Source organism: Mirounga angustirostris, unplaced genomic scaffold (assembly GCF_029215605.1).
Source record: "Mirounga angustirostris isolate CCGP_5_RB_7025 unplaced genomic scaffold, mMirAng1.0.hap1 SCAF_5, whole genome shotgun sequence".
In the NCBI taxonomy this organism is placed as follows: Eukaryota; Metazoa; Chordata; class Mammalia; order Carnivora; family Phocidae; genus Mirounga; species Mirounga angustirostris.
The window spans coordinates 57,174,565-57,201,564 of NW_026991713.1; the positions used below are offsets into that span (position 1 = coordinate 57,174,565).

The 27,000-nt window shown below is 40.4% G+C and overlaps 1 protein-coding gene across 28 annotated transcripts in view; it reads left to right on the forward strand.

Annotated features, from left to right (window-relative positions):
- The window catches only part of LOC123843600 (SH3 and cysteine-rich domain-containing protein 3), a 167,671-nt gene that overhangs the window by 96,090 nt on the left and 44,581 nt on the right, over window positions 1-27,000 (forward strand). For 24 of the 28 annotated variants that reach the window (XM_064591036.1, XM_064591037.1, XM_064591039.1 and 21 more), the window contains 2 exons: window positions 19,266-19,465; window positions 24,644-24,685. In XM_064591036.1, coding sequence (XP_064447106.1) covers window positions 19,301-19,465; window positions 24,644-24,685 — 207 coding nt within the window. In that variant the 5' untranslated portion in view covers window positions 19,266-19,300. Of the gene's footprint in view, window positions 1-3,799; window positions 3,929-4,555; window positions 4,590-19,265; window positions 19,466-24,643; window positions 24,686-27,000 lie in introns of those variants that run through there. The other 4 variants (XM_064591030.1, XM_064591032.1, XM_064591031.1 and 1 more) reach the window with 2 other exon arrangements.

Sequence of the window (27,000 nt, forward strand, 5' to 3'; positions counted from 1 at the left end):
ATAGTTCCTGGTCATCTTAAAGGCTTACTTAGCATTAGCCAATATTATTATTAATGTTTAGAAATTAATGTCTAGAAATTAAACAGGGATGGGGTGCCTGGGTGGCTCAGTCGGTTAAGTGTCTGCCTTGAGCTCAGGTCATGATCCCAGCGTCCTGGGATCAATCCCACATTGGGCTCCTGCACAGTGGAGAGCCTGCTTCTCCCTCTCCCTTGGCTGCTCCCCCTACTTGTGCTCTCTCTCTGTTGAATAAATTAAATCTTAAAAAAAAAAAAAAAAAGAAACAGGGATGTACCATTTATATCTTCAGATCACCAGTAATTTTTGAGGAAGCCAGAAGTGATTTTTTTTTTATAAAGATTTTATTTATTTATTTGACAGAGAGAGACACAGCGAGAGAGGGAACACAAGCAGGGGGAGTGGGAGAGGGAGAAGCAGGCTTCCCGCAGAGCAGGGAGCCCGATGTGGGACTTGATCCCAGGACCCTGGGATCATGACCTGAGCTGAAGGCAGTCGCTTAACCAACTGAGCCACCCAGGCGCCCCCAGAAGTGATTTTTAAAGCCATGTAGCATATTGAGTTTTTAAAACAATATAAGCATAATCTAAATATTTAAGGTTAAAATTGACACAGTTGATCCTTTTAGAAGTATCTTCTCTGGGCACCTGAGTGGCTTGGTCGGTTAAGCGTCTGCCTCCATTCAGCTCAAGTCATGATCCCAGGGTCCTGGGATCGAGCCCTGCATTGGGCTCCTTGCTCAGCGGGGAGCTTGTTTCTCCCTCTGCTTGCCGCTCCCCCTGCTTGTGCTCGCTCTCTATTTCTCTCAAATAAATAAATAAAATCTTTTTTTAAAAAAAGAAGTATCTTCTCTAATTTGATGCTTATTACTTGAGACCAAATTGGGGAACACGTTAAGTCAGATTCATAGCTCTCTTCTTTTCTTGGCCATCATCTTTTGACTTCTGTAAATGAGATGGTTGGTTGGTTTTTTTATTTTTTGTTCAGTGTTTTACTTTGTACTTTAACATCTTAGGACGCTTTCCTTTACTGTTTACCTCTGAAACTTTGTATCCTTTGCTTTTCTCTCTGTGAGTTGATGAGGAGGTATTCTTTCTGCATATATTTGTGAGACTGTGGGATTTATATGAAGCACTATGTAGAAACACTCCTTAAATTCGCAAGCTTAAAAAACTCTAGGATCTAGGGCACCTGGCGGGCTCAGTTGGTAGAGCCTGTGACTCTTGATCTTGGGGTCATGAGTTCAAGCCCCATGTTGGGCACAGAACTCACTTAAAAAAACATCCAGGATCTTAAATGGACCAAATGTCAAATCACAAACAAATATTGAAATATTCAATATCTCCATGCCCTTTTATTTTCTTACAGTTTCATGTTAAAGACTAAAGTGTTATTCTTTTTGTCGTTTTTGAGGCTTCATCTTTTGGACTGCTCTCTAATATCAATGTATACTCACAAAAGCTAGTAGATGGTATGTAACTTTAATGTCAAAGAGAATATTTCCCTGTGTGACTTTTTATCCTTTCCTCCCTTTTTTTTTTGAGCGGGGGAGGGGCAGAGGGGGAGAGAGAGAATGTTAAGCAGACTCCACGCCCAGCACAGAGCCTGACACAGGGCTCCATCTCACCAACCCTGTGACCTGAGCCTAAGTCAAGTCAGACCCTTAACCAACTGATCTACCCAGGTGCCCCCTTTCCTCCCTATTAATTTTCTTAGGCCAGTGAGTCTAAAGGAGTATAGGATATATATCTTTTCTAGTGAGATATAGGAAAGGAGAGTTAATATTACTAAAATGGGGCCTGAGTTGAAGAAAAGTAAAAAGCACTGCCTGGGTGAATGTCTAACTTAAAGTCCAGGCACTGTCATGGGATGCGCTAAGTGGACATTATATGTTCTTGGGGGAATAGTTGAAAAATACCATAATTAGATAGTGTGGCTATCCTTGCTTCTATTAACTGGGGTGAACTAAGGGAGAAATTTTTTATCTCCAAAACTCTTGAATGTATTTATTCTAGGAGTTGATGAGAAATATGAATAAAGATTTAAGTACAAATATATTCATCACAGCATTATTTTATTATAAAAATTAACAGCTTCCTAACTATAAAATAATAGGGAAATGGTTTAAAATTATGATACATGTGGGGTACCTGGCTGGCTCAGTCAGCAGAGCATGCTGCTCTTGATCTCGGGATTGTGAGTTCGAGCCCCACTTTGGGTGTAGAGATTACTTAAAAATTATGGTACTTGTATGTAGTAGAATATTAGATAGCTATTAAAATGACTGGTAAAAGTAATAATGGAGAAAATGGTCACTTTTTTTTTTTTTTTGGTCACAGTTTTAGTAGTAGAAAAAATGGTTTAAAAATGTTCTGTATAGGGTGCCTGGGTGGCTCAGTCATTAAGCGTCTGCCTTTGGCTCAGGTTATGACCCTGGGGTCCTGGGATCGAGTCCCACATCGGGCTCTCTGCTCAGCGGGAAGCCTGCTTCTCTCTCTCCCACTCCCCTTGCTTGTGTTCCCTCTTTCGCTATGTCTCTCTCTGTTAAATAAATAAAATTAAAAAAAAAGATGTTCTGTATAATATATACTACATAAAAATTATTAGATATGGAAATATGTGCAATGTGGATACAAATTCCATACAAATATGGAAACAAAATTTAGAAAAATTTATCTGAAAACACTGTGTTATTAATATCAGTTATCTTTTAGTTAGAGATTATGGTTCATTTTTCTTTTTTGTGTGTGTTTTCTATAAGTATAAAGAAGCCTATCAAGGGTATTAAACTTTTCTGGTCTTAAAACAAAGATGAAGGGGATGCCTGGGTGGCTCATTCAGTTAAGCATCTGCCTTTGGCCCAGGTCATGATCTTGGGGCCTGGGATCGAGTCCTGCATCAGGCTCCCTGCCTGCTTCTCCCTCTGCCTGCCACTCCCCCTCCTTCTACTCTCTCTCTGACAGATAAAATCTAAAACAAAACAAAACAAAAAAAACAAGGATAGGGCGCCTGGGTGGCTCAGTTGGTTGGGCGACTGCCTTCAGCTCAGGTCATGATCCTGGAGTCCCAGGATCGAGTCCCGCATAGGGCTCCCTGCCCAGCGGGGAGTTGGTTTCTCCCTCTGACCCTCCCCCCTCTCATGCTCTCTCTTTCTCATTCTCTCTCTCAAATAAATAAATAAAATCTTTAAAAAAAAAACACAAGGATGAAGAAATTTTTAATCCTTAACTGTTAGTATCTGAAAGTAAATTTTCGGAATGTGTTAAAGTGAAGATAAATGTGGTAACTTCTAAAATTCCTGAGTATGGTATTTGGAATGCAGTAGGTGCATAATAAATGAGAGCTGCTCTGGCTATTGTTGGTACTTGAGGAAGATGGCCTCCTCTGACCAGAGCCCAGGGTGGTCATACTGAAAAAATAGCCTATTCATGCAACTTCTTGTGCTTCTGAGGTCAGTAAATATGCTGTGTTTCCATATGTACTGGCTTAGGATCATAAAAGGGGGCTGGAGGGGCGTTTATAGGACCAGAGCAAAATGTTTGAGTTTTCTGTTATGAAGGTATAAAGGAAACTGATGTACAGAGAGAGGCCTAGTAGTGAATTTTTTTTTTTTTTGCAGTGACTTTTTTTTTTAGCTTTGATATTATTTATGATTCCCACTACAAGTTACATTTTACGTCTTTTCTGGGTTGTCTCCTTAACAACCTTCAGTCTCCTTAATATCTCCTTAATTCTTGGGAAATTTGAAACAGTGTAACAGGAAACATTTTCTCTGTTCTAGGAATTTCTGGAACTCTGTCTATTGCTTCTCATGTTAGTCTGCTCTTATGGGTCCCTTGGAACTCAATGCTGGCAAAAGAAATGTAAACTTTCATCTACTTTGGACTTATTTGGGACCTGAGATGTGCATGTAAGAAACTGTATTCGGCATGTGAAAAACATACTGGAAATAGACAGTGGGTAGCTATTTTTAGTGAGCATTAGTGTCAGATCTTCTTAACATCTGAGTGTTCTTCATAAGCTATACTTCTTAATTGTAAGTGACTTGTATGATAAATACATGTTTAGTATATAGTCATAGAAAGAATGATTGTAGTCTCTTACCATGGCTTTTGTGTCTGAAACCATGTTCTCTTCTATAATGCAGGATAATATGAATGTACTTAATGCTACTGAACTGTATTCTTAAAAATGAATAAATGGTAATTTTATGTTTGTCTAGCACAATTAAAAACAAAAATGAGCCAGATGAAAATGTACAATTTCCAAGCTAATTTTGACCCTGACCATTCAGATTCTGTCTGTTCTTAGCATTCACTTACCATCATATACCACAAGGTGGGGACCAAAGTTGCTTGTTTCATCCAGAGATATTATATTAGTTATTGGTGAAAAGCATGCCAGGAAAGCAGAATACTTTGTAATACGTCAGGTGGATTTTAGAATGTCAGTGAGTACCACTGGGGAGAATAATGGGTTGTTTCAGTCTAGTTTCCTTATCCAGTTTGTAATTATCTTGTTTCTTCTTTGCTTCAAGGAGGTCTACAGCTGAGAAGGAATGGGGGCATATGGTATGTGAAGAGCAAATATATTATTTCCTCATTTGGACATGGCAATTTTTTTCTCTAAGCAAGTGGAGGGTGGTAGGAGAGGGGAATATAGAGCAGACAGACAGAATTTGAAGGACTGTATGAGCTGTGCTTTGCAAAATACGGAGAATAAGAACCTGAGATCTGTGAGTTTTGAGGCTTATTTTAACAGTTCAAAAAAAATTATGGGAAAAGGTTAGCTGTCTTAAGTTAAAGCTTTTAACTCTTCCTGTATATTGTGGCATGGGAAGCTTCAATACCATAACTTTAGCTGGGCAGCACTCCCTAATCCTCAATTTATCTTGGTGTTGGTTTTTCACAGTTCAAGAATTCCTGAATTTCTCTACTGAAATTAAACAGAGGAAAATCTCTGGAGTTTTTGGGATCCCTTGTTATTTGCATAGATTCATTGTCATTGCTATTCAGTCTTTCTCCCCACTATTCATTTTTAGTATATCAGAACGGCAGGATTTCTTATTTGTCTGTAGAGACTATTTATTGACAGTATTTGCAGCAGTTTCTGTGGGAAATGCTTTATTTAAAAAAAAAAAAAAAAGAAAGAAGAAAGAAAGAAAAGGCGGAGGGAGCCTTGTCTTATAGCTCTTAGTGATAGAGCCTGTTGCCATGGAGTGCTGGATCAGATTGGCTGACCTGGGGGCCAATGAGCAGATAGAACATAAACATATCATCATTTAACTTATAGAATTCATTTACTCAATGATATATGACATTAATACCATAACTGTATTTAGAGCTATGAAATAAAATGTTTCAAGAACGGTATAAGGTGTTTTTCTCTTCTCTTTCAAAATTTGCAGTTTAATGTAAACACTGTAATGATACATTATCTTCTTAATGTGATCTGATTGGAAGAAGATACAGTAGGAAACACCTCTATCACCTATTTGTGAATCAAGCTGCTGCTGCACTCGAGCTTATGCCAAGTCTAAGTTAAACTCTGACCTTCTAGACCAGAGATTTGTCTTTATATCTAGAAGTGCCTTTGCTTATTTTGGTAGCGTTAAAGCTGAGTTGGAAATTGGCAACTTGTGTCTTACTTGCTTTTCCTTGTTTCTCTTCCACACTGATACAGTATTATGGTAGATCCCTATCAGTATTATATTGACACACCATTTGTCTGGAGTTAGAAAATTAGCTGGGGGTTGCTTTTGTGTTTTCCATTTTCACTTTCCTAGCCTGTTCATATTTATTGACGTAGGTCTGGGAGATTTCACTCAGCTCAGTGTTAGTTCCTTGTCATAGCAGATCATGGCATGTATTTTCTCCTGTACCTATTGCTTTAAAGATTAAGAATGAGTCATTCATACTAAGAAAATTCCGCCTCTAGATTTTGTAAATGAAAGAAGTCAAGAGTATTGTGTTTCTCTTCTTACATTTTACATCAGAGTAGAAATTATGGTGGGTCTTGTTCTCCTCTCTCCAGTGCTCCCATGCTTGACTATTTATAGATTTGAAGGACTGAAAGAGACCTCAAGAAGTCCATGAATTTGTCTCCCCTTTTGAGGTATTTGCATCTCTATGAGTGAGATGTGAACTTTTCATTATACTGTCACTTTCTGTCTCCGAGTAAGAAAACAAACTTCAGATTTATCTGTTAAGCAAAGAGGAGCAAAAAGTCTGGTATCTAATTAAATAACTTTTTGTGGGGGAGGCCTTAGGGCAATAGGATAGGAAGTATTTGGAGTTTTGTAATTTTAGTTATTGTGACCAGAGGAAGGCTTACTGAGATGGCATTTCAGTAAAGACCTGAAGAGACTAAGTAAGCAAGCCATGCTGTTATCTGGAAAATGATCATTCCAGGCAGGAGGAAGGAACAGCAAAAGTAATCACTGTAAAGTGGGCTTAGGGCATAGGGAGGAGCCAGTATGACTGGACCTGCAAATGTGGGGGTCGGGGGAGGGGGATAGTAAGAGATGGGGTCAGAGGGCAAACTGGTATCAGATTATTTAAGTTTTGTAGGTCATTTTAAGAACTTCGGCTTTTGCTCTGAGTGAGATGGGGAGCCATTGGATGGTTTTGAGCAAATGTGTAACATGATCTGAAGATGATTTTTCACAATCACTCTGGCTGCTATGTTTAGAAAATGCTGTAGGGGGGCAAGATTGGAAGCAAGAGACCAGTTGGTAGGTTATTATAATCATTCCATGAAGAAAGATGGCGGCTTGGACCAGAGTGGTAGCAGTGGAAGTATGGGGAAATCATGAGATTCTGGATGTACTTTGAAATTAGAATAAGATTTGCTCTATGATCACTTTGATCTTCAGTTTATTCTTCCATAAAAAAGGAATGATAATGCCTACTTGTAAAGAATCTAGCTCTGTGCACACAACAGAGTGATCAATGGTAAGCATTCTAGAAGAGGGCTCCTTAGGATATGGGCCATCAAACATTGGGTATTCTTTACACATCTGACCAGCTATCATGGGTAACAGAGTCTGAAGAACTAGCCACTCTTCAGTGATTGATCTCTTGCCTTGGGCCTATGCTTACAGCTATATCAAACACTGGAGTTCTTTCTTTTGGAAGAAGCATTTACCTGAATTGACTTTTTAAAAAAAAAAAACAGTTCTTAAAATACCAAAGTACCAAGAAAAATTGGAAGCCAACAGGAAGGGGTAAATAAAATTCTCTTTTCTCTTTCTTATAGTCTTTTACTGTCACTTATCATTAAAATAGATAAAAATCTCACCTATGCAGGATAATATGGCTTCTGTACTGATTGGGAAAAGGGTGTATACAAGATGCCAGTTCTGAATGGGAATATGTTCATTCATAAGAGAAAAACAGTACCAGTGAACAGCAAGGGAAAGGGGTCTGTCAGCTACCGTTCTCTCTCTTCTTACTGTGGCATAACATTTGTTGAGCATCTACTGTGTGCAGGCACATTGCATTTGTTACCTCACATGTTCTTTCAGTGGCTTTGTGAGGTAAGTATCATGCCTGATCTTACAAATGAGGAGGCTGAGGCTCAGTTACATGATTACTAAGTTGTGGAAACTGGACTCTCCTAGCCAAATTCATGTCAAACTACAAAGTTCATAAATTTTTTTTTTATTTAAAAGATTTTATTTATTTATTTGACAGAGAGAGACACAGCGAGAGAGGGAACACAAGCAGGGAGAGTGGGAGAGGGAGAAGCAGGCTTCCCGTGGAGCAGGGAGCCTGATGCGGGGCTCGATCCCAGGACCCTGGGATCATGACCTGAGCCAAAGGCAGACACTTAATGACTGAGCCACCCAGGTGCCCCCAAAGTTCATAAATTTATCCACTACAACATGCTTGCTGCCTTCTACACTCTGGAGATTGAAGGTTCTTTATTTTGATGGGTGCTGCCCCTAACTCACCCAATTATTATGTTCAGCCTTTTCCTTACAGCACAGGTAGTATTAGAGCACAAGGGTGATGCTCTTATATTCTCCATAAAATGCCAACTTTCGGGGTCTCTGGCTGGCTCAGTTAGTATCTTGATCTTGGGGTTGTGAGTTCGAGCTCCATGTTAAAAATAAAATCTTTTTAAAAAATGCCAACTTTCTGTTATTTTACTTCTTCCCTCCCAAGTACATATAAGCTCCAGAGTGTTGCTGCTTGATTCTTGCTTGTAGGAATTGAGGAATTATTATTTTTATCAGAATTACTTGTGTGTGCACACACATGCGCATGCATGCATGCACATAAATAGTATCTTAGATAAGAGTGAAGTGTATTTTTCTCACATTCAGGAAATTTAGAGGTAGTCAGTCCAGTCTGGGACTGCTCTAATCAAGGACCCAGGTTTCTTTTGTCTGTTGCCTCATGATCTATGGTTTGCAACCCTAGTATCATCTCACAGTCCCAGACGGCTGCTTCCGCATTTAAGCCAGTAGGAATTAGGGTAAGTAAAGAAGGGCTACCCACTTCCTGTAAGGGTACTTCGTAGAGGTTGTATTTACTACTTGTATTAATTTCCTAGGGCTACCATAACAAAATACCACAGACTGAATGGTTTAAACAACAGAAATTTATTTTCTCAATTCCGGAGGCTAAAAGTCCAAGATCAAGGTGTTGGCAGATTTGGTTTCTCCAGAAGCCTTTCTCCTGGGCTTGCAAGTGGCTACCTTTTCACTGTGTCATCGCACAGTTTTTCCTCTGCCCATATATCTCTATGTCTTTTTGTGTGTCTAAATTTCCTCTTCTTTTTTTTTTTGAAGATTTTATTTATTTATTTGACAGAGAGAGACAGCGAGAGAGGAAACACAAGCAGGGGGAGTGGGAGAGGGAGAAGCAGGCTTCCTGCTGAGCAGGGAGCCTGATGCGGGGCTCGATCCCAGGACCCTGGGATCATGACCTGAGCCGAAGGCAGACGCTTAATGACTGAGCCACCCAGGCGCCCCTAAAGCTCCTCTTCTTATAAGGATATCAGTCAGATTAGATTAGGGCCCACTCATTTTAACTTAATCACCTCCTTAAAGACCCCATCTCCAAATATAGTCACATTCTGAGATACAGGAGGTTAGGGATTCAACAAACAGATTTGGAGGGGGACACAGTTCAATTCATAACACTACTTATTAAGTCTCATGGACTAGAATTTATTAGGGTGCTCATATTTAGCTATAGTGGAGGTTGGGATATGTGTAGCTTTTTTCCAGGCATCCCTATGCCCAACCTAAAACCAGTGGTTCTATTAAGGAAGAGGTAACTGGAGATTGCGGAATAAATAGCAGACTCTCCTTTGCAGCAGAGGCTCTAGGAATAATGATTCTTAAAGGTTTTCAGTTCCTTCATATGAAATTCGATTCTTTTTTCATTTCCCTGGCAATCTCACATTTTGTTTTATATTTTGAAATTCTTTTTTTTTTTTTTTAAGATTTTATTTATTTATTTGACAGAGAGAGACACAGTGAGAGAGGGAACACAAGCAGGGGGAGTGGGAGAGGGAGAAGCAGGCTTCCTGCTGAGCAGGGAGCCCGATGTGGGGCTCGATCCCAGGACTCTGGGATCATGACCTGAGCCGAAGGCAGACGCTTAACGACTGAGCCACCCAGGCGCCCCTGAAATATTCTTTTAATACTACATTGTTGGCTTAGGTGTCCTTTCTACCTAACAAGTGGTGGCATTGACCTCTAAGGTCATCACAGTAGGGCAAGATAGACTTACCCACATAGCATTTAAGTTAGTAATAGAAGGCATCCGGAAATGCCCATGAACAGTAGGTAAGTTGCGATTTATTTTCTTTGCCAGAATGTCTTCTCTGGATTCAGTTGGGAGCACTTTTGTCAGTGTGTGGGAGAAGAGAGTTGTGAACTTTGAAGGTCCTTTCCATCCCTAAGATTCTGTGATATTTTCTACATAGTGGCATTACTATGATAAAACTAAAGGAAATGGAAGCAGCAGAAGGAAAGGTACCCACCCACTGCTGCTCTTTGCTTGAAAGAGGAGGAAATTTGATTTGTTCTGTTTTGTTCACAGAAGTAAAATGGGCATTTTTGGCCGAGAATGTAGAGAAACTGATAGAAACTATAATGAAGCCCAACATTTCAGTTCATTGATCAAAAGCACCTGTAGTTCTCATTTCAGGGCAAGTACAGCCATAACAGAGATTGAACAAAGAAAGGAGAGTACATGTCCAGAACATTTTAATCTTGTTCTTCTCTTTACTTTGGCTAAGGAATTGCTCTGGACATCAGCCAACTCCTGTGGCCTTCTTATATACCAGTGAATCCTTTTGCATTTATAGAGCAGAATGATTTTCTTAACACTTCCCTGATTTTGAAAATTGGTATGATTGTTATTATTATTGTTATTTTTATTGGCCTAGTACTAGTGAAACCTATAACAGTTGACTTTTGAAGTCTTTAAAGGACTTAGTGAACGTCACATAACTACAGCCTTATATGTTCCATAAGTACTTTATTCTTTAGTCCTCCATATTCTGCTTTCTCTCTTTGAAGAAAAGGGAGTATTGGACCTGTGTCTCTTATATTTATAACTCAGCAGGGTCTTCTATCATGTCTACCAAGGATGGTTGAGCCTTTTACCTTTTCAGGCATCATACTGAACTTTCAGTTACCATACTGTTGTTGGTTTTTGTCCTTTGAGCACTATAGTGGGAAGAACATGGGATTTTGCAATCAAGAAGACGTGGGTTTGAATTCTACCTCCGTATACATACTGTATGGCCCTGAATAATTCACTTAATATTTCTTACTATTAGTATTTCATTCAAAAATGGGGATAATATTTTATACCTTGAGAAGATCAAATAAGATACTCTCTGTAAACTGTAAAAAATTTAAAGTCATGAGGGGTGACCTAGATTGAGGAGAAAGATGGGAGAATTCAGAAACCTAATTCTGGGGGGCGCCTGGGTGGCTCAGTTGTTAAGCGTCTGCCTTCGGCTCTGGTCATGATCCCAGAGTCCTGGGATCAAGCCCCGCATCGGGCTCCCTGCTCTGCGGGAAGCCTGCTTCTCCCTCTCCCACTGCCTCTGCTTGTGTTCCCTCTCTCGCTGTGTCTGTCTCTGTCAAATAAATAAAATCTTTAAAAAAAAAAATTAATTAATAAAATACTGAAAAAAAAAAAGAAACCTAATTTTTGAACCCCCAAATTTGTCCCCCATGAACATTCTGAAGAGAGGCCTCAGATCTAGGCACCCTTCTCATCCCAACTTCATGCCCCAGAACACTCTTGAATGTTTGCCTTGGGACACCTACAACTTTGACTTTGGGATTAGACACAGCTAGGTTGGCGTCCTGCCCTTGCTCCTCTTGTATTAACTTGGGAAAGTTATTTAATTCCTCTGAGCTTTAGCTTCTTTCTTTCTTTCTTTCTTTCTTTCTTTCTTTCTTTCTTTCTTTCTTTCTTTTTAAGATTTTATTTATTTGACAGACGGTGAGAGAGGGAACACAAGCAGGGGGAGTGGCAGGCAGAGGGAGAAGCAGGCTCCCCTCTGAGCAAGGAGCCCGATGTGGGACTCAATCCCAGGACCCTGGGAGCCGAAGGCAGATGTGTAACTGACTGAGCCACCCAGGTGTCCCTGAGCTTTAGTTTCTTCATCTGAAAAATGCCCTGACAAAGGGTTTTGTTTGGATTAAATAAAGTAATGTGTAGGAACAATAAACCAGAGTCAAAAAAAGAATGTAGACTTTGGAATCAGACAACACCAGAGTTCTCATCTGGTTCTGTTATTTAGTGGTGGTATGACCTTGGGCAAGGTGATTAACTACTTTTGGTGAATATGAGTTGAAGTGCATAAAGCACCAGGTTCATAATTGTGCTCAGTAAACATTAGTGCTTTTTCCTTTTCTCCCAACTCCAGTCAAATAATGTAGGAATAGACTTGCCATGCATGAGTGCAGACTTATTTTGTTTTTACCCTGCCATTTTAACTATAAGGATGTTTTGTCCCCATTGTCTTGACGCCTAAGAGCATTTGTGTGGATGGTTTGTGTCTGTTTGTATGTGTGTATGTTTAAATACCATACAATAAAATGCACAGATCAGTTAATAAGTTTTGACAGTTGCATACACCCATGTAACCACATCCCCCAACAAGATAGAATATTTCCGTCACAGAAGGATCCCTTATACCCATATTTTACCCCCAAATCCTAAGCAAGCATTTCCTGATTTAAATCATTGTAGTTTAGTTTTGCCTGTCCATTAACTTCATATAAATGGAATTACATTGGTTTTTTTTTTAAGATTTTATTTACTTATTTGACAGAGAGAGACACAGCAAGAGAGGGAACACAAGCAGCGGGAGTGGGAGAGGGAGAAGCAGGCTTCCCGCCGAGCGGGGAGCCCGATGTGGGGCTCGATCCCAGGACCCTGGGATCATGACCTGAGCCAAAGGCAGACGCTTAATGACTGAGCCACCCAGGCACCCCAGAATTATGTATTTTTTTAAGGGAGTTCTGCTTTCTTTTACTTACCACAGTAGTTTTGAGATCCATCCATGTTTTTGTGTATTTCAGTATATACCCAGCAAAGTCCCCTAGTCTCTCTGATAATGATCAGATCACTTGTCTCTTCCCAAACCAGTCAGAGAAAGGACACAATTACCATAATTGGTGTACCTAATTAAGGTCCACCTCCTAGGGCTCAGGATAGGGTCACTTTCTCTGATCATGAATCCTCAGAAGAAGGCAAACCCCAGAAGTTCATTCTTTTTTATTATAGCATAGTATTCTATGAACATACAGCAATTTGTTTATCTATTCTCCTGAGCCCCTAGATTTTAAACAGTTTAAAAATATTTTTTCAATTGGGAGTCATTTACTCTTGCTATACAAATTGGCAGAGGACTGGTAAGTTTACAGGAATTTTGCCACAGAGTAGGTCAGAATTTTTGGCCTCTAGCTATTGTCTTCTTTCTACTTGGCCATGGTATAAAAGGGAGAAAACGCCCTTCTGTCTCTGAGTATCCCCTATATAATATATTCTTTTTGGCCTCATGCCTAGAAAGTTGTTTATGAGTTGATGGAAGGATATATAATTTCACTGTGCTCTGGAAGGTACTTACCTTGGCAGTCAAAAAATTTATGGGGAATATGTAGTATTCTCCCTGAAAAAATTGCCAAATCTTGGCTCCCAATCATCCTCCCCTGTATCATCCTATTTCCTCACTCCCTCTCCTTGCCCCCCACTTCTGGCAGTCCCCTCTGTGCAGCTTTGAGCCACTGAGTGTCCTCAGGAGACATTCTCCCTTAAAGTTGTGCTGTTTGCCTGGATGAAATGGATAGTGTGCACAGATAGGTTGTAGGGAAGCACATATCTTGGCTCTCCTGGGATGTTAATGTCTTTGCTTTGTTCTAGTCGAGTTACATGTGAAATAGTTCCTTTCTTCTTCTGACTGCCCCAAGCCCTTCATTTCCTCTCTATACCAAATAAACCATGAAGAGTGGAAATTACTTCTCTGCTTTTAACCCTTTTCTACTAGCTTTATTCTTGCTCCTTAAGACTTTTTTTTCAGTTAATAAATTGTCTTTGTCTTGTCCCTCACCTGGAACCTTCACTTTTTGCATTGAAAAATTTGTTTCTAGGAATTTTTTGCCTCAAGAGAAAGGAGAGACTTCTACTTAGGATTGCAGGACTGGCAATGTTAGTTAAAGGTTATTTTGGGGGCACCTGGGTGACTCAGTCGTTAAGCGTCTGCCTTCGGCTCAGGTCATGATCCCAGGGTCCTGGGATCGAGCCCCGCATCGGGCTCCCTGCTCCGCGGGAAGCCTGCTTCTCTCTCTCTCTCCCACTCCCCCTGCTTGTGTTCCCTCTCTCACTGTGTCTCTCTCTGTCAAATAAATAAATAAAATCTTTAAAAAAAAAAAAAAAGGTTATTTTGTACAACAAAAGAGAGCCTCAGCTCAAGAAATACGATTTTGAGCTCAGTGTATCTTCCAATGGATCTTGACTCTGAATAGTAACACTCTGACCTCTCATAACCAGCCTTTGTTAACTTGAGGATAGCTTCTTTTATCCTAGAAGCAAAATGGTGAGGAAATATGGTATTTGAAGACCTGACTTAGGAAGCGGGGAGTGTTTAGAGAAAGAAGTAAGATAAAGTTGTCTCCTGTAAGGGGCTGACATGGAAGGGAGATTACGCTTGTTCTTTATGACTTGTGCAGAGAACTAAACTGGGGCCAGTGGCAGAAAGTAACCGGAAGGTATCGCCTCTTTATAATTTCCCCTGAAAAAAGGTTTGTAATATGGAGGAGAAGACTTACCTTCACTAGATGTATACAAACAGGGTCAGGACAATCATTTTTTAGAGTTAATGATGATTCAAGAACCTGATTGAGGAGGACTATGGATATAGAAGGATGAAGCTAAATGAGAAAGCTTCTGAGTCCCCTTCCAATTATGAATTCCATGATTCCTTTGTATCTTTGGTAGACTTTCCATTTTCTGCCTAGTCTTTGAACATCTGTCCCCTTAATTAGTGGAAGTATTGCATAAAGGTTAATAAAACAAGTGCTAGAGCCATATTTCCTGGCTTTGAGTCCTGCTCTGCCATGTACCAGTTGTATGACCTGAAATTATTTAATTGCTCTGTACCCCAGCTTACTTATCTATAAAATAGTGATTATAATAAAATATATATCTAATACAATTGATGTAAGATTAAATGAGATACATAAAACACTTTAGCATAGTGCCTGACACAGTGTAAGCACTCCAAAAATTTTAGCTGATATCATCTCACTCTCTGTCAGTTATTTCTACTTCTAAAGCTAGGCTTGTCTGTCTGGTCCAGATAGTCCCTCTCTTCACATACCCTTTCTGATTATCTCAGGTTGTTTTTGGCTAGGAGGACCAGTAAACTCAAAATAGCTTAAATGATAATAGGATTTATGACCTCACATATCAAGAGGTACAGAGCTAGGAGGATCCAGGTTGACTAATTCAGTCTGCCTCATAGCATCAAGGATCCAGGCTTATCTTCTCTGCTCCACCATCCTCCATGAGTTGATAGAATATTGCAATCCAGGCATCATCTGTACACAAGACTACCTTCAGCAAAAAATAACAACCATTTTTTTCCTAGTGGCTTTTTTTTTTTTTTAAGATTTTATTTATTTATTTGACAGAGACAGCTAGAGAGGGAACACAAGCATGGGGAGCGGGAAAGGGAGAAGCAGGCTCCCAGCCGCTCAGGGAGCCCGGTGCAAGGCTCGATCCCAGGACCCTGGGATCATGACCTGAGCCAAAGGCAGACGCTTAACAACTGAGCCACCCAGGCACCCCACTTTTTTTTTTAATAGAATGAATACCCTTTCTTTGAAGCTATTCACGTCACAAAGTCCTCTCATATTTCTTTTTTTTTTTTTAAACATTTATTTCTTTATTTGAGAGAGTGAGAATGAGAGAGAGTACATGAGAGGGGGGAGGGTGAGAGGGAGAAGCAGGCTCCCCGCTGAGCAGGGAACCCGATGCGGGACTCGATCCCGAGACTCCAGGATCATGACCTGAGCCGAAGGCAGCCGCCCAACCAACTGAGCCACCCAGGCGCCCCGTCCTCTCATATTTCACTGGTGATGACTGAGTCGCTTGTCCCTTCCTAAATCAGTCACAAAAAGGAAAGAGAATTACCATGATTGATCTAGCTAATTAGGATCCACCTTCTAGGACTCAGGAATAGGGTCACTTTCCCTGATCATGTGTCCTTTGACGAAGGCAAACACCAAAAGAAAATCTGGGCTAGATTGTTATGTGTGGAAGAAAGGGGAGTGTGTTAGAGTAACTTTTTCTCTGCTATTGCATTTTCCTTGGAGTAAGAATTACTTTATTTTACACAGCCTTTAAGAGGCTGGTAGTCTGTCAGTGGAAATGCCTGTCAAAATTCTTAAAAGTGGATGCATCATTAATCACTGTCTGTTTTCTGAGGGTTTTTAAGAATCTAAAGCTCAAGTTTTTCTGTTTCTCAGTGAATGAAGGAAACCATGTAGCTCCTTAAAACTGCAGTTGGAATATGTGACCGTATTCCACAGGTGGGGCTGTTATGAAAGACCTTTTTTTGTTTAATTTTTCCCTTAGTGCTTTGGCTGAGAAACAGTGTTTAGACACTGTGAAATTAGTCTATGTATCCAGATAGTTGAGCCTTTTCTGACTTATGTGTGAAAAGGAACTGCAAAGTTGTCATTCTGATTTGAAGAAATATTTGAAGAAGTAATTGTTGGAAAAAGAAACACCCAGCTGCTTTATATTTTTCCATGTCACCTTCCCCCTTTTTTAATTTTTTTAATTTTTTTCATTGAGATATAATTAATATATAGCTCTGTGTAAGTTTAAGGTGTACTACATAATGACTTGACATACATATGTACTGAAAATGATTACCACAGGGACGCCTGGGTGACTCAGTCAGTTAAGCGTCTGCCTTCAGCTCAGGTCATGATCCTAGGTGCCTGTGATCGGGTCCCACATTGGGCTCCCTGCTCAGCGGGGAGCCTGCTTTGTTCTCCCTCTGCCTGCCGCTCCTCCTGCTTGTGTTCTCTCTCTCTGTGTCTCTTGCTCTGACAAATAAATAAGTAAGTAGGTAAATAAATAAATAAAATTTTAAAAAAGAAAATGATTACCACAATAAGTTTAGTTAGCATTCATCTCCTTATATAGCTACAAAAAATTTTTCTCCTTGGGATGAGAACTTTTAGGATCTACTCTCTTAGCAACTTTCAAATATACCATACAGCAGCATTAAGTATAGTCATCATGTTGTACATTGCATCCCCAGTACTTATTTGTCTTCTAACTAGAAGCTGGTACCTTTTTGACCACCTTCATCCAATTTCCCCTTTTGCCAGCCCTCACATTCTCTTTCTGACAGAGAAATTTGTTTGAGGGTATTTAAGCCTGAAAAAGAAAAATACTGAAGGTCTATTATGTGGTAAAAGACGTAAACTTAATTTTGTGTGACTCGACAGCAGATTTAGCATCAAGATTGAAATAGTACATAGCTTATTATAGGGAGCAACTCTGTAGTAATAAGACTATTTAAAAAATAGTGGGATGATCCCTTGCCAGGAGTTTTCTAGGAGAGGCTTGCAGGCCCCTCTGAGGAAGTTCCAGAATGGAGTTCTGATGTGGGGAGATGGTGGCGGGGGGAGGTGGAATTGCATGAAGGCATATTTAAGAACCCTTACAATTCTGATCTCTATTGATGTTTCCCAGCTAAGAGATATGGAAAAGACATGTGCTGAGTTTTATTACACTTCAAACTGAAGAGAATGGGTGCTTGATTTACCTATGGGAGAAAAAATAAATATATGTGTATATGCAGTCTCCATGTACAGCCAAAGATCCATAAAGCTCCATAGGTTATAACTCTTTTATAAAATCCTCTAGGTACTAGATCCAGTTAATTAAAAAATAGAATATTGGCCATTTTCTTGTGTAGTCAGTTTCTTCCAGTATTTGTCATCTTAAATTCAGGTGTATGACTATGATTATATGAATGACTCTGGTCTTTTAAAGGGCCTTTATCTAGCGCTATGCAAACTAAGTGTCTAGGCAGCTGCACAAGTCAGGACCAGGTGAACAAAGCAATAATTTTATAGACTATCTAATTTATGCTAGGATGAGATTACTGTGCTTCTTAAGGAGCCTTCAGGGTCTTATAGTTTAAACTGATTTGAAGGAGGAAAAAATGGCTGGTGGGACAGTTTTTTTGAATCATTGCTATTTGTTTGTTTGGCTCAGTTTCTAGGGCCACATGAAATAAATATGATGTCCGGGAGGGTTTCTGGTCTTATCTTTGTAAAGGAGGGCAAGAGAAGTATTCAGGATTGAAGGACAGTCTGTAATCTATGGAAGGAAAACCTCTACAAACTTCTGTTTCTGGGTGTGTGCTTGAAGTACTGTGTTCACTTCATTACAGGATTTTCCAGGTATCCAGAGTAAGTGATAAAGGGCTGGCTACCCCTGGAGTACTGTCTCATTGGAAGGCAGTAGAGTGACTGAACCCAAATAGTGAATAACAAAGCAAAGATTCTCTTTTCCTTCAGGGAGAGACCCCGTCTTTCTGAAGGATAGCTGACTGCCAAGTTCTCTTACTTCTTCATTGCTTAAGATAAAGGAAAGAATTTAAGAGTTCATAACCATCATCTGATTTTGTTGCCTTTTGATGGGGGACACACTTAAAGTTGGTAACATTGTTGTGGTTTGTGGTAGCTGTGGAAGTTCTCCCTTGGGAAAGGAGAGTGGTCCTCTCTGGTGGTGAATAGAGCTTTATAATATACTTTACTTCTTTCTGGAGAGAGTCTGGTGCTCAAGCTGAAAATGTAAGCAAATTTCTGTAGGAAATGAGGGAGGGCAAATAAAGTGCTAAGAGGACTCATACTACATTGCTTTAGAACTGGATCCTGGTGAATCTCAAAATAATTACCAAGAATCCAGATATGTATGATGTAAAATGCTAGCGAATGCGAACTAATCTGTAGTGACAGAAAGCAGATCAGTGGTAGATTGGGATGGTGGAGAGGGGAGGAAGGGCTTACAAAGGAGCAGGAGGAAACTTTTGGGGTGATGAATGTGCTCACTATCTTGATTGTGATGATGGTTTCACAGGTGTGTGCATGTTTCATAATTCATCAAATTGTACATTTTAAATATATGCAATTTATTGTATGTCAGCTTTATCTCAATAAAGCTTTTATTATTTTTTTTAAAGATTTTATTTCTTTATTTAACAGAGAGAGACACAGAGAGGGAACCACAAGGGGGGAGTGGGAGAGGGAGAAGCAGGCTTCCCGCAGAGCAGGGAGCCCGATGTGGGCTCAATCCCAGGATACTGGGATCATGACCTGAGCCGAAGGCAGACGCTCAACGACTGAGCCACCCAGGCACCCCTATTATTTTTTTGTTTTTTTTTTTTAATATTTTATTTTTAAGTAATCTCTACACCCAACATGGGGCTTGAACTCACAACCCCAAGATTAAGAGTCGCACACTCCACTGACTGAGCCAGCCAGGCGCCACTACCTCAATAAAGCTTTAAAAAAAAAGAAATTAGTCAGTCAGTCAATCCTGGGTCAGCATTTATCCAGGGACCCTTCCGTACGTTACAGGGTGGCTGCTGCAGACTAGTGTGTGAAATGCAAGTCTTGTGTATATGTGAAGTATGGATAAATAAACTCCCGTTTAATGCATTTGATGTTTCTTTAGGAGTCCGTAGAGGCTACTGTATTATTTTGAAGAAGATGTCTAACAGTAACACTACTCAAGAGACCCTGGAAATAATGAAAGAATCAGAAAAAAAACTGGTGGAAGAATCTGTAAATAAAAACAAGTTTATATCTAAGACTCCAAGTAAGGAAGAAACTGAGAAAGAGAGCGAAGATACTGGTTTGCGTCAGGAGGCACAGGTAAGGATTAGAAGTGCATCATATGCACACTCATTATACCTGAATAGAAAGGTCATCATAATTGGCATTGGGAATCTGTAAGAAGCCAGTCACTTGATTCTCCCTAAAAGCCCAATTTTCAGCTTTCAAGAACTATCTCCTTCCCTTTTTGTCATAGAGTCCCTAGTGAAGTTTAGAGAAGATAGTAATTTCCTAATCCATTTGGACCTTGCTACATTTGATATTTTTTAACTATCAAAAAATGAACTGTATACAAACACATATTTAACAAGTCATAATATGGCTCATACAATAAATTCTTAAAACTTCAGCTGCCTGGCTTTACACATGGTGTTAAATTCATATCCTGGTTGTGTTAAAACAGCATTTTCTGGGTCAGAAATAATCTCTGAACTTGCCACTTGGTAAGTGAGTGAGAGGAATTTCACTCTTTGGTTGCCATGTTGTTTTCCATCCAAATTCATAGTGCAGTGCAGATATGATGGCAGTAGGTAGCTTCCTCCAGGGCTCCTATTTGGTACCCAGGGAGCTCATACTCTGAGCCTCCTCTGGTTTACCTGTTCCGGTCCTTCTCTTCTCTGTGGTCACTGCTAGTGTCCTCTGTTACCCAGACCCAAATTATGTAAATCCTTTCCTTCATGCCCAAGGGTTAGACTGGTCATTCTTACATGCTTAGGAGATAGACTAACCATAGTAAGTTAGTTTAAAAAGCAGTGGCGGCAACATTTTTTTTTTTTTTTAAGATTTTATTTATTTGACAGAGAGACACAGCGAGAGAGGGAACACAAGTGAGGGGAGTGGGAGAGGGAGAAGCAGGCTTCCTGTGGAGCAGGGAGCCTGATGCGGGACTCGATCCCAGGACCCTGGGATCATGACCTGAGCTGAAGGCAGACGCTTAACGACTGAGCCACCCAGGCGCCCCGGTGGCAACATTTTTGAGGGTTTAGAAAGTTGAAGCATCATTTCTCCTGACAGCCCAATTCATCTAGGCCTTTTCTTCTTAAAAGATTAAAACAGCAACAACATAAAGGGACAAATTAAAATCAGACAGCTCTCTGAAATATTTTGTTCTCTGTCTGCCTGCTTTTCTACTGTCCTCTTACAATTTGCGAGATCTCTATACTGGCTGCTTTTCTTTCCATTATCCTTTGCATGTGAGTTGTCATTCCTCGCCCCTCCTTCTAGAGTTTGTAGAGACAATCTGCCACTGTTCCAACTGTACTTCCAGCCTCGACTGATACCAATAATGAATTTTAAATCCTCAGGACACATTAAGTGATGAATGTTTAATTATGTGCTGTCATGTTATCTGGAAGATGATAATTAAATGAACTTTTGGGTCCAAGTTGTTCTCAGGAGACTATTTGAAGTGGTGTTCTAAACTCCTGTTGGGTGTGTACTCCTTGAAGATAAGCAGAAAAGACAGGATGTATATAGGTGTTATACACCTTATGGACACTCAGTTCAAGAGTGTCTTCATCTGTATATACAAATAGGTCGTGTGGGAGGTTGGAAGGGGAGCCTGCCTCTGACTTTTTGAGGCTTCTAGAGCAGGGGGAGCTGCTGCTGCCATCTACTGGAGCTCCCGCTCCTACAAAGTCTTTAGTTTTGTCCCACCCTTCAGAATCCCTCTCCGCTCCACTGTTTCCCAACAGATCATGTGCCCCCTCAACAACACTAAACATTCTGCTCTTTCTCCTACCTTCCTCCTCCCGCCCGCCACTCATACCCTGGACGTCTCCCCAGGGATCTTACTGATGCTGTCAAGGGAGGGCCTGTTATGATTGGAGCTGGAAAGTTTGCAGAAAGGGGACTTTCCTTACTTACACTGTGTGAGACATATTCTTAGAATCAGCAATTGGAACTCAGAACATCTTTCACATGGAAACAGTACTATAAAAGGCAGGTTCTGAGATTCAGTTTAGAATGGGCAAATTAACCCTGACCTACTGAACTTAGCGGGGGTCCTTCAACCAACCCATACCAATTGGGTATGACCTCCTAGCTCGGCTGTCTGCCTTTAAACTTGTGATCCTTTTGGATTCATCTGCCATACTGCTTTAGAAATATGGCCATGAAATAAAGATCTGATTATGTTCATTCTCTTCAAACATGCTGTGTGTCTCATTGTCCTAGGCTAAGACCCAGATTTGTCAGCATGACATATTGTGACCTAATCCCTTGCCTGGCAGCCATCCGCCTCTGGCATCCTGTGCCTCAGCATTATCTGATTCCTTGGTCCTTGTTACAAATAAGAGCTGAAAAGTTTGGAGAAAGCATGCTTTTGTACATGCTTTCTCTGCCTAGAGTGCCTTCCTTGGTATTTTTTCCTTGGCTTCCCCCAACCCCTGAACCTCCCTTGTCAAATCTGCCTGATACCTGTTTATCCTTCAAAACTCAGTTCAGATGTGTCTTCCTCTAGGAAGCCTTCCTTGACAACCTTACTCATCACCCATTGCAGGTCTACCCCGTATAATTCTTCGAGTAATGTCTGTCTCTGTCTCCACAGAATTATAAGCTCATTGAGGCCCAGGATTAGGTCAGTTTGGGCTCACCATTGTATCTCGAAAGCCCGATGCAGTTCTTTTTTTTTTTTTTTTTTTATTCTTATGTTAATCCCCATACATTACATCATTAGTTTTAGATGAAGTGTTCCATGATTCATTGTTTGTGCATAACACCCAGTGCTCCATGCAGAATGTGCCCTCCTCAATACCCACCACCAGGCTAACCCATCCTCCCACCCCCCTCCCCTCTAGAACCCTGTTTGTTTTTCAGAGTCCATCGTCTCTCATGGTTCGTCCACCCCTCCGATTTCCCCCGCTTCATTCTTCCCCTCCTGCAACCTTCTTTTTTTTTTTTCTTAACATATATTGCATTGTTTGTTTCAGAGGTACAGATCTGAGATTCAACAGTCTTGCACAATTCACAGCGCTCCCCAGAGCACATACCCTCCCCAGTGTCTATAGCCCGATGCAGTTCTTTGCAGACACTCAGTGTCTGTGAACGTGTGGGTTTGTGAGTCGCAGGTCTGGGTTAGACACGGGTGCTGTGTGTGCCTGTAGCACCACGCGGCTGCTTCTGTACTGCGCTTAACATACCGTATGGTAGTCGTCTGTTTGGCTGTCTTCTCCAACAGCGTCATGAGTCCCTTTTGGACAAGGTGTTTTTTAATCTCTGTATTCTCCAGTAGGTAGCATGGGGCCTGGTACATATTAGACTTTCAATATGTGTTTGACTATTACATGAAAGCTATCCATTCTGGGAAATAAGCAGATTCATAAATTGCTTATAGGGCTATAAATTGGTGTAACGTCTTTGAAGGGCAATTTGGCAATAATTTTATTAAAAATTAAATTTAAAAAAAATTTTTAATGGACTACAGATAAACTGTATTTGTAGATATACTTAATGATATGGTCATTGAGGCATTGTTTATACTAACAAAAGATCAGACACATCCTAAATGATGGAGTTTAAGGGACTGGTAAAATAAATTATAGTACAGCCACAGAGTAGAATACCATATTAGACATTAAGAAAAATGGTAGATCTTCTGTAGAATAATATCCATGGAAAAAAAGTTTAAAGGCAAGGTGTGTACAATATACATCTATTTGGGTTTGTTTGGGGTTTTTTTAAGATTTATTTATTTGAGAGAGAGAGAGCACAAGCAGCGGGGAGGAGCAGACTCCCCACTGAGCAGAGAACCCGACTTGGGGCTCGATCCCAGGACTCTGGGATCACGACCTGAGCCGAAGGCAGATGCTTAACCGACTGAGCCACCCAGGCACCCACGTCTGTTTGGTTTTTAAAAAAAAAAAACAAACCTGTATATACATATGTACAATAAGCTTATATATATTCATAAAAGATCTATGGAAAGATTATAAGAAAGTCAGTACTACTTGATCCTCTAGGAGAGAACCAGGTAGCTGGGGGACAGATATGAAAGGAGACTTACTGTTGTATGTACCCCCATTACACCTCCTGAATATTTGTGTTCTGTGTATGTTACTACCTTTTTGAAAAAACAGTGACAAATACTGTTTCATATTCCCAGACTCTGGCTCTTCCTTACTGTAACATCTCTTACATTGACCAGATTCATCGTCATTTCTCACTCTTTCCATCCACCTTTCCAGTTCTCCATTTTGCATTGTGGCGATGTTGTTTGGTAACTAGTGAAGAGGACAAAGGAAAGAGAAATCCTCACCTACTCAGGACCATGCTGGTACTCTGCTTCTGTCTTGTTTCCCCTTCCCCACCCACCAACCTCAGTTCTCTCCCCACCCCAGCGGACAGTGAGTTCCATTCCAGACACCTGAGAAGCCCCAGGTGCTTCCTCCCATACAAAACCCTACTGTACTTCTTCCCCAAAGCCCCCATTTTGACTTCTCAGCTGTTCAGAAATCCTATCAATGAATTAGTCGTTTCTTCCCTCATCTTACCACAGGCCTTCATTCTTCATCTTCTTCAGCTTCTATTCTGCTCCTTACCCTCTCTTTTTACCCTCCCCTCGCTCTAGAAGTCTTGTCCATATCTTCCACGCTCCCTTATTTTTATCCTGTCCCAGACAGGCTATAAGAGCCACCACCAGGAGCTTAGAACTGGGAGATTTCTCATCTTCAGGGAAGGAGGCAATTGGCAAGAAGAGTCTTGTTTGCATATCAGCAGCCATGGGGACAGGTGCTTTGGGTCTCTCAAGTTAGAACTCTGAACATGTTATCCTATAAAGATGTTATTATAAGTGATGATTAAGGGCCATATTGCCTGTACATTATGGGTTAAATAGGTTCCTGTGATCATGCTTGGGTAAAAACACTCTGTCATGCTATGGTAGTGACATTTCCAGAAGGCGCCTAATCAGGAGAGGATTCCATGGTTTATCCAAAAGTAATTTTTATTAACCTATGAAGTAGGCCAACCAGTCAGTGTCTTCCTATTCATTTCCTTCATGGTAAGTGATGATTTGTATGTAGGTGGTCTGTGGTCCCTTCCGTGTCACAGTTACTAGAGTTGTAGCAAAGGGGAGACAACCACACCAAGTGGTTCTCATCATAGTTTATCTGTTGTAATGGTTTTACAGTTAGTGCTTTTTCTTTGTAAACTTGTATTGTTTTTAACCTAAATGTTGATTTTCTACACCTTTAATATTTTCTAATCCCCTTCTAACAGAGGCGGACATCCAGCCATGGTCATGCCAGGAAAAGAGCCAAGGTGAGAGCCCTTTCTATATACAGTAGTCCCCCACACTTATCTGAGGTTTCGCTTTCCACAGTTTCACTTACTTCTAGTCAGCCACAGTCCAGGAGCGGATGATCCTCCTTTTGACATATCGTCAGGTCAGTAGTAGCCTAACAACGCTACTTCACAGTGCCTACATCGTTCACCTCACTTCACCTCATCACGTAGGCATTTTATCATCTCACATCATCCCAAGAAGAAAAGTGAGTACAGTGCATTAAGATATTTTGAGAGAGAGAGACCACATTTAATATAAGTTTTATTACAGTATTATTAACTGTTCTATTTTATTGTTGTTGTTACTGTTGTTAATCTCTTACTGTGCCTAATTTATAAATTAAACTTTATCTTAGGTATGTATGTATAGGAAAAAACATAGTATATATAGGGTTTGGTACTATCCATAGTTTAAGGCATGGCATCTACTGGGGGTCCTGGAAAGTATCCCAGGGGATAAGGGGGGACTACTATACCTTCTTTTCTACTGTTATTAGTAATATGTTTCACAAATGGACTTATCACTAATATCTAATTTATTTGGATTATATACAAGCAAAGCTTTTCTGCCTGCCCTTCATGCTCTAATTGTGAATGTACGCACACACACACATTTCCTATTAGAAGGTTTCGCTGTATTTTTCTCTACTGTCTCTAGTTCAGTCACAGTCTATTTCTGATACCCAGCCAGAGCCTCTCACAAAGCCTGAGCAAATTGGTACTGGTTCTGCTGTAAAGCCAGATTCTCTGTTCACTTCTGGTTTCTCTAGGAGTACTATATGAGTGTTCTCTTTTCCTCCAACATTTTTTTCTCATTTATCCTTTAGGAATTTATCCTTTATAAATCCTGCCCCATTAGTAGAAATGACTCAACACTTTTGGACATCCTAAAAATAAAGCCTTTTTTGGTGGTGGTGGGGTTACTTTTTAGGTTGGGGCAGGGAGGAGGAGGAGGATTTTGTTTTTAATCATTTTATGATAAAATTAGCACATCGCAGATTATTTTAAGCAGTGTTATCAGGGAGGACTACATGTGTTAGTGTGTGATGGTTTTTTAATTTTAGTTAGGGGAACAGTAAAATATTAAACCTTTCTTGCAGTGAGAACGGTAGTCACCAGAGTAATTATCAAGGGTGTCTACCCCATTCTCCCCCAAAAGACAATGGCAGAATTTGGGGGTGGCTCAGCCAGTATATGGCCTGGGTTTGAAGAAGACCACAACATCAAATAAATTGACTCTGTGTCTTGCCTGACATGGCCTAATCCTCAGTGAGGGGTTGATGTTAAAGTTCACAACAGAGGGTGTTCACTTCTATTTCACTCCCACCCAAACTTTTTGAGATAATAGACAGTTATTGTGTCCATTTTACAGATGAGGCGACTTGGGTTTATTTATTTATTTATTTATTTTCTTTTTTTTTTTTTTTAAGATTTTATTTATTTATTTGAGAGAGAGAGACTGAGAGAGAGAGAGAGAATGAGAGGGGGGAGGGTCGGGAGGATCAGAGGGAGAAGCAGACTCCCCGCCAAGCAGGGAGCCCGATGCGGGACTCGATCCAGGGACTCCAGGATCATGACCTGAGCCGAAGGCAGTCGCTTAACCGACTGAGCCACCCAGGCGCCCGCGACTTGGGTTTATAGAGACAGAGTGAACTTGACATGATATTCACTAGTAAGTGGCAGGGCTCTGCAGGAAGTCAGTTCTTCAGACTTGCAAGTTCTTTTCACTATACTGCACGACCAGGAACACATGCCATGTTTTATGCTGTTGTATTCATGGCAAATCTTGATTTTATTATAAGAACTCTTAGTAAATGTTTATAGGTAGATTTCTATAATTTTTGGCTTTGGGGATCCCTAGGAGAGCAATGATTTACAAAGTGGATTTCAGATTTTTTTGGTATTCTCCAGCCAGCAAAAGTAAACCAAGTGTATTAGCTTCCTACCACATTAAATCCCAAATGTTAGGAAGTTTTCTTTCTCTTTGCTCTTTTCTTAGACACTTCTTTCCACACTCTTGCCACCTCAGGTTTAGAGTCATTTAGCATTTATTGTCTGCTGTGCTCCAGGCACTATTTATGCTATGTACGTTTATATACTTTTTGTCACCTAATTCTCAGAAGTCATCCTTTTAAGTGTTTTTGTCCCCATTTTACTGAGGAAAAACAGAGACCCAGAGAGGTCAGGTAATTTGCTCAGGGTCTCTCATAGCTCATGAGCACAAAAGCAGGAGTTGAAGCTAGGACTTCTCATGCTTAAATCCAGTGTCTACTAAGCTCTGCAACTGTGAA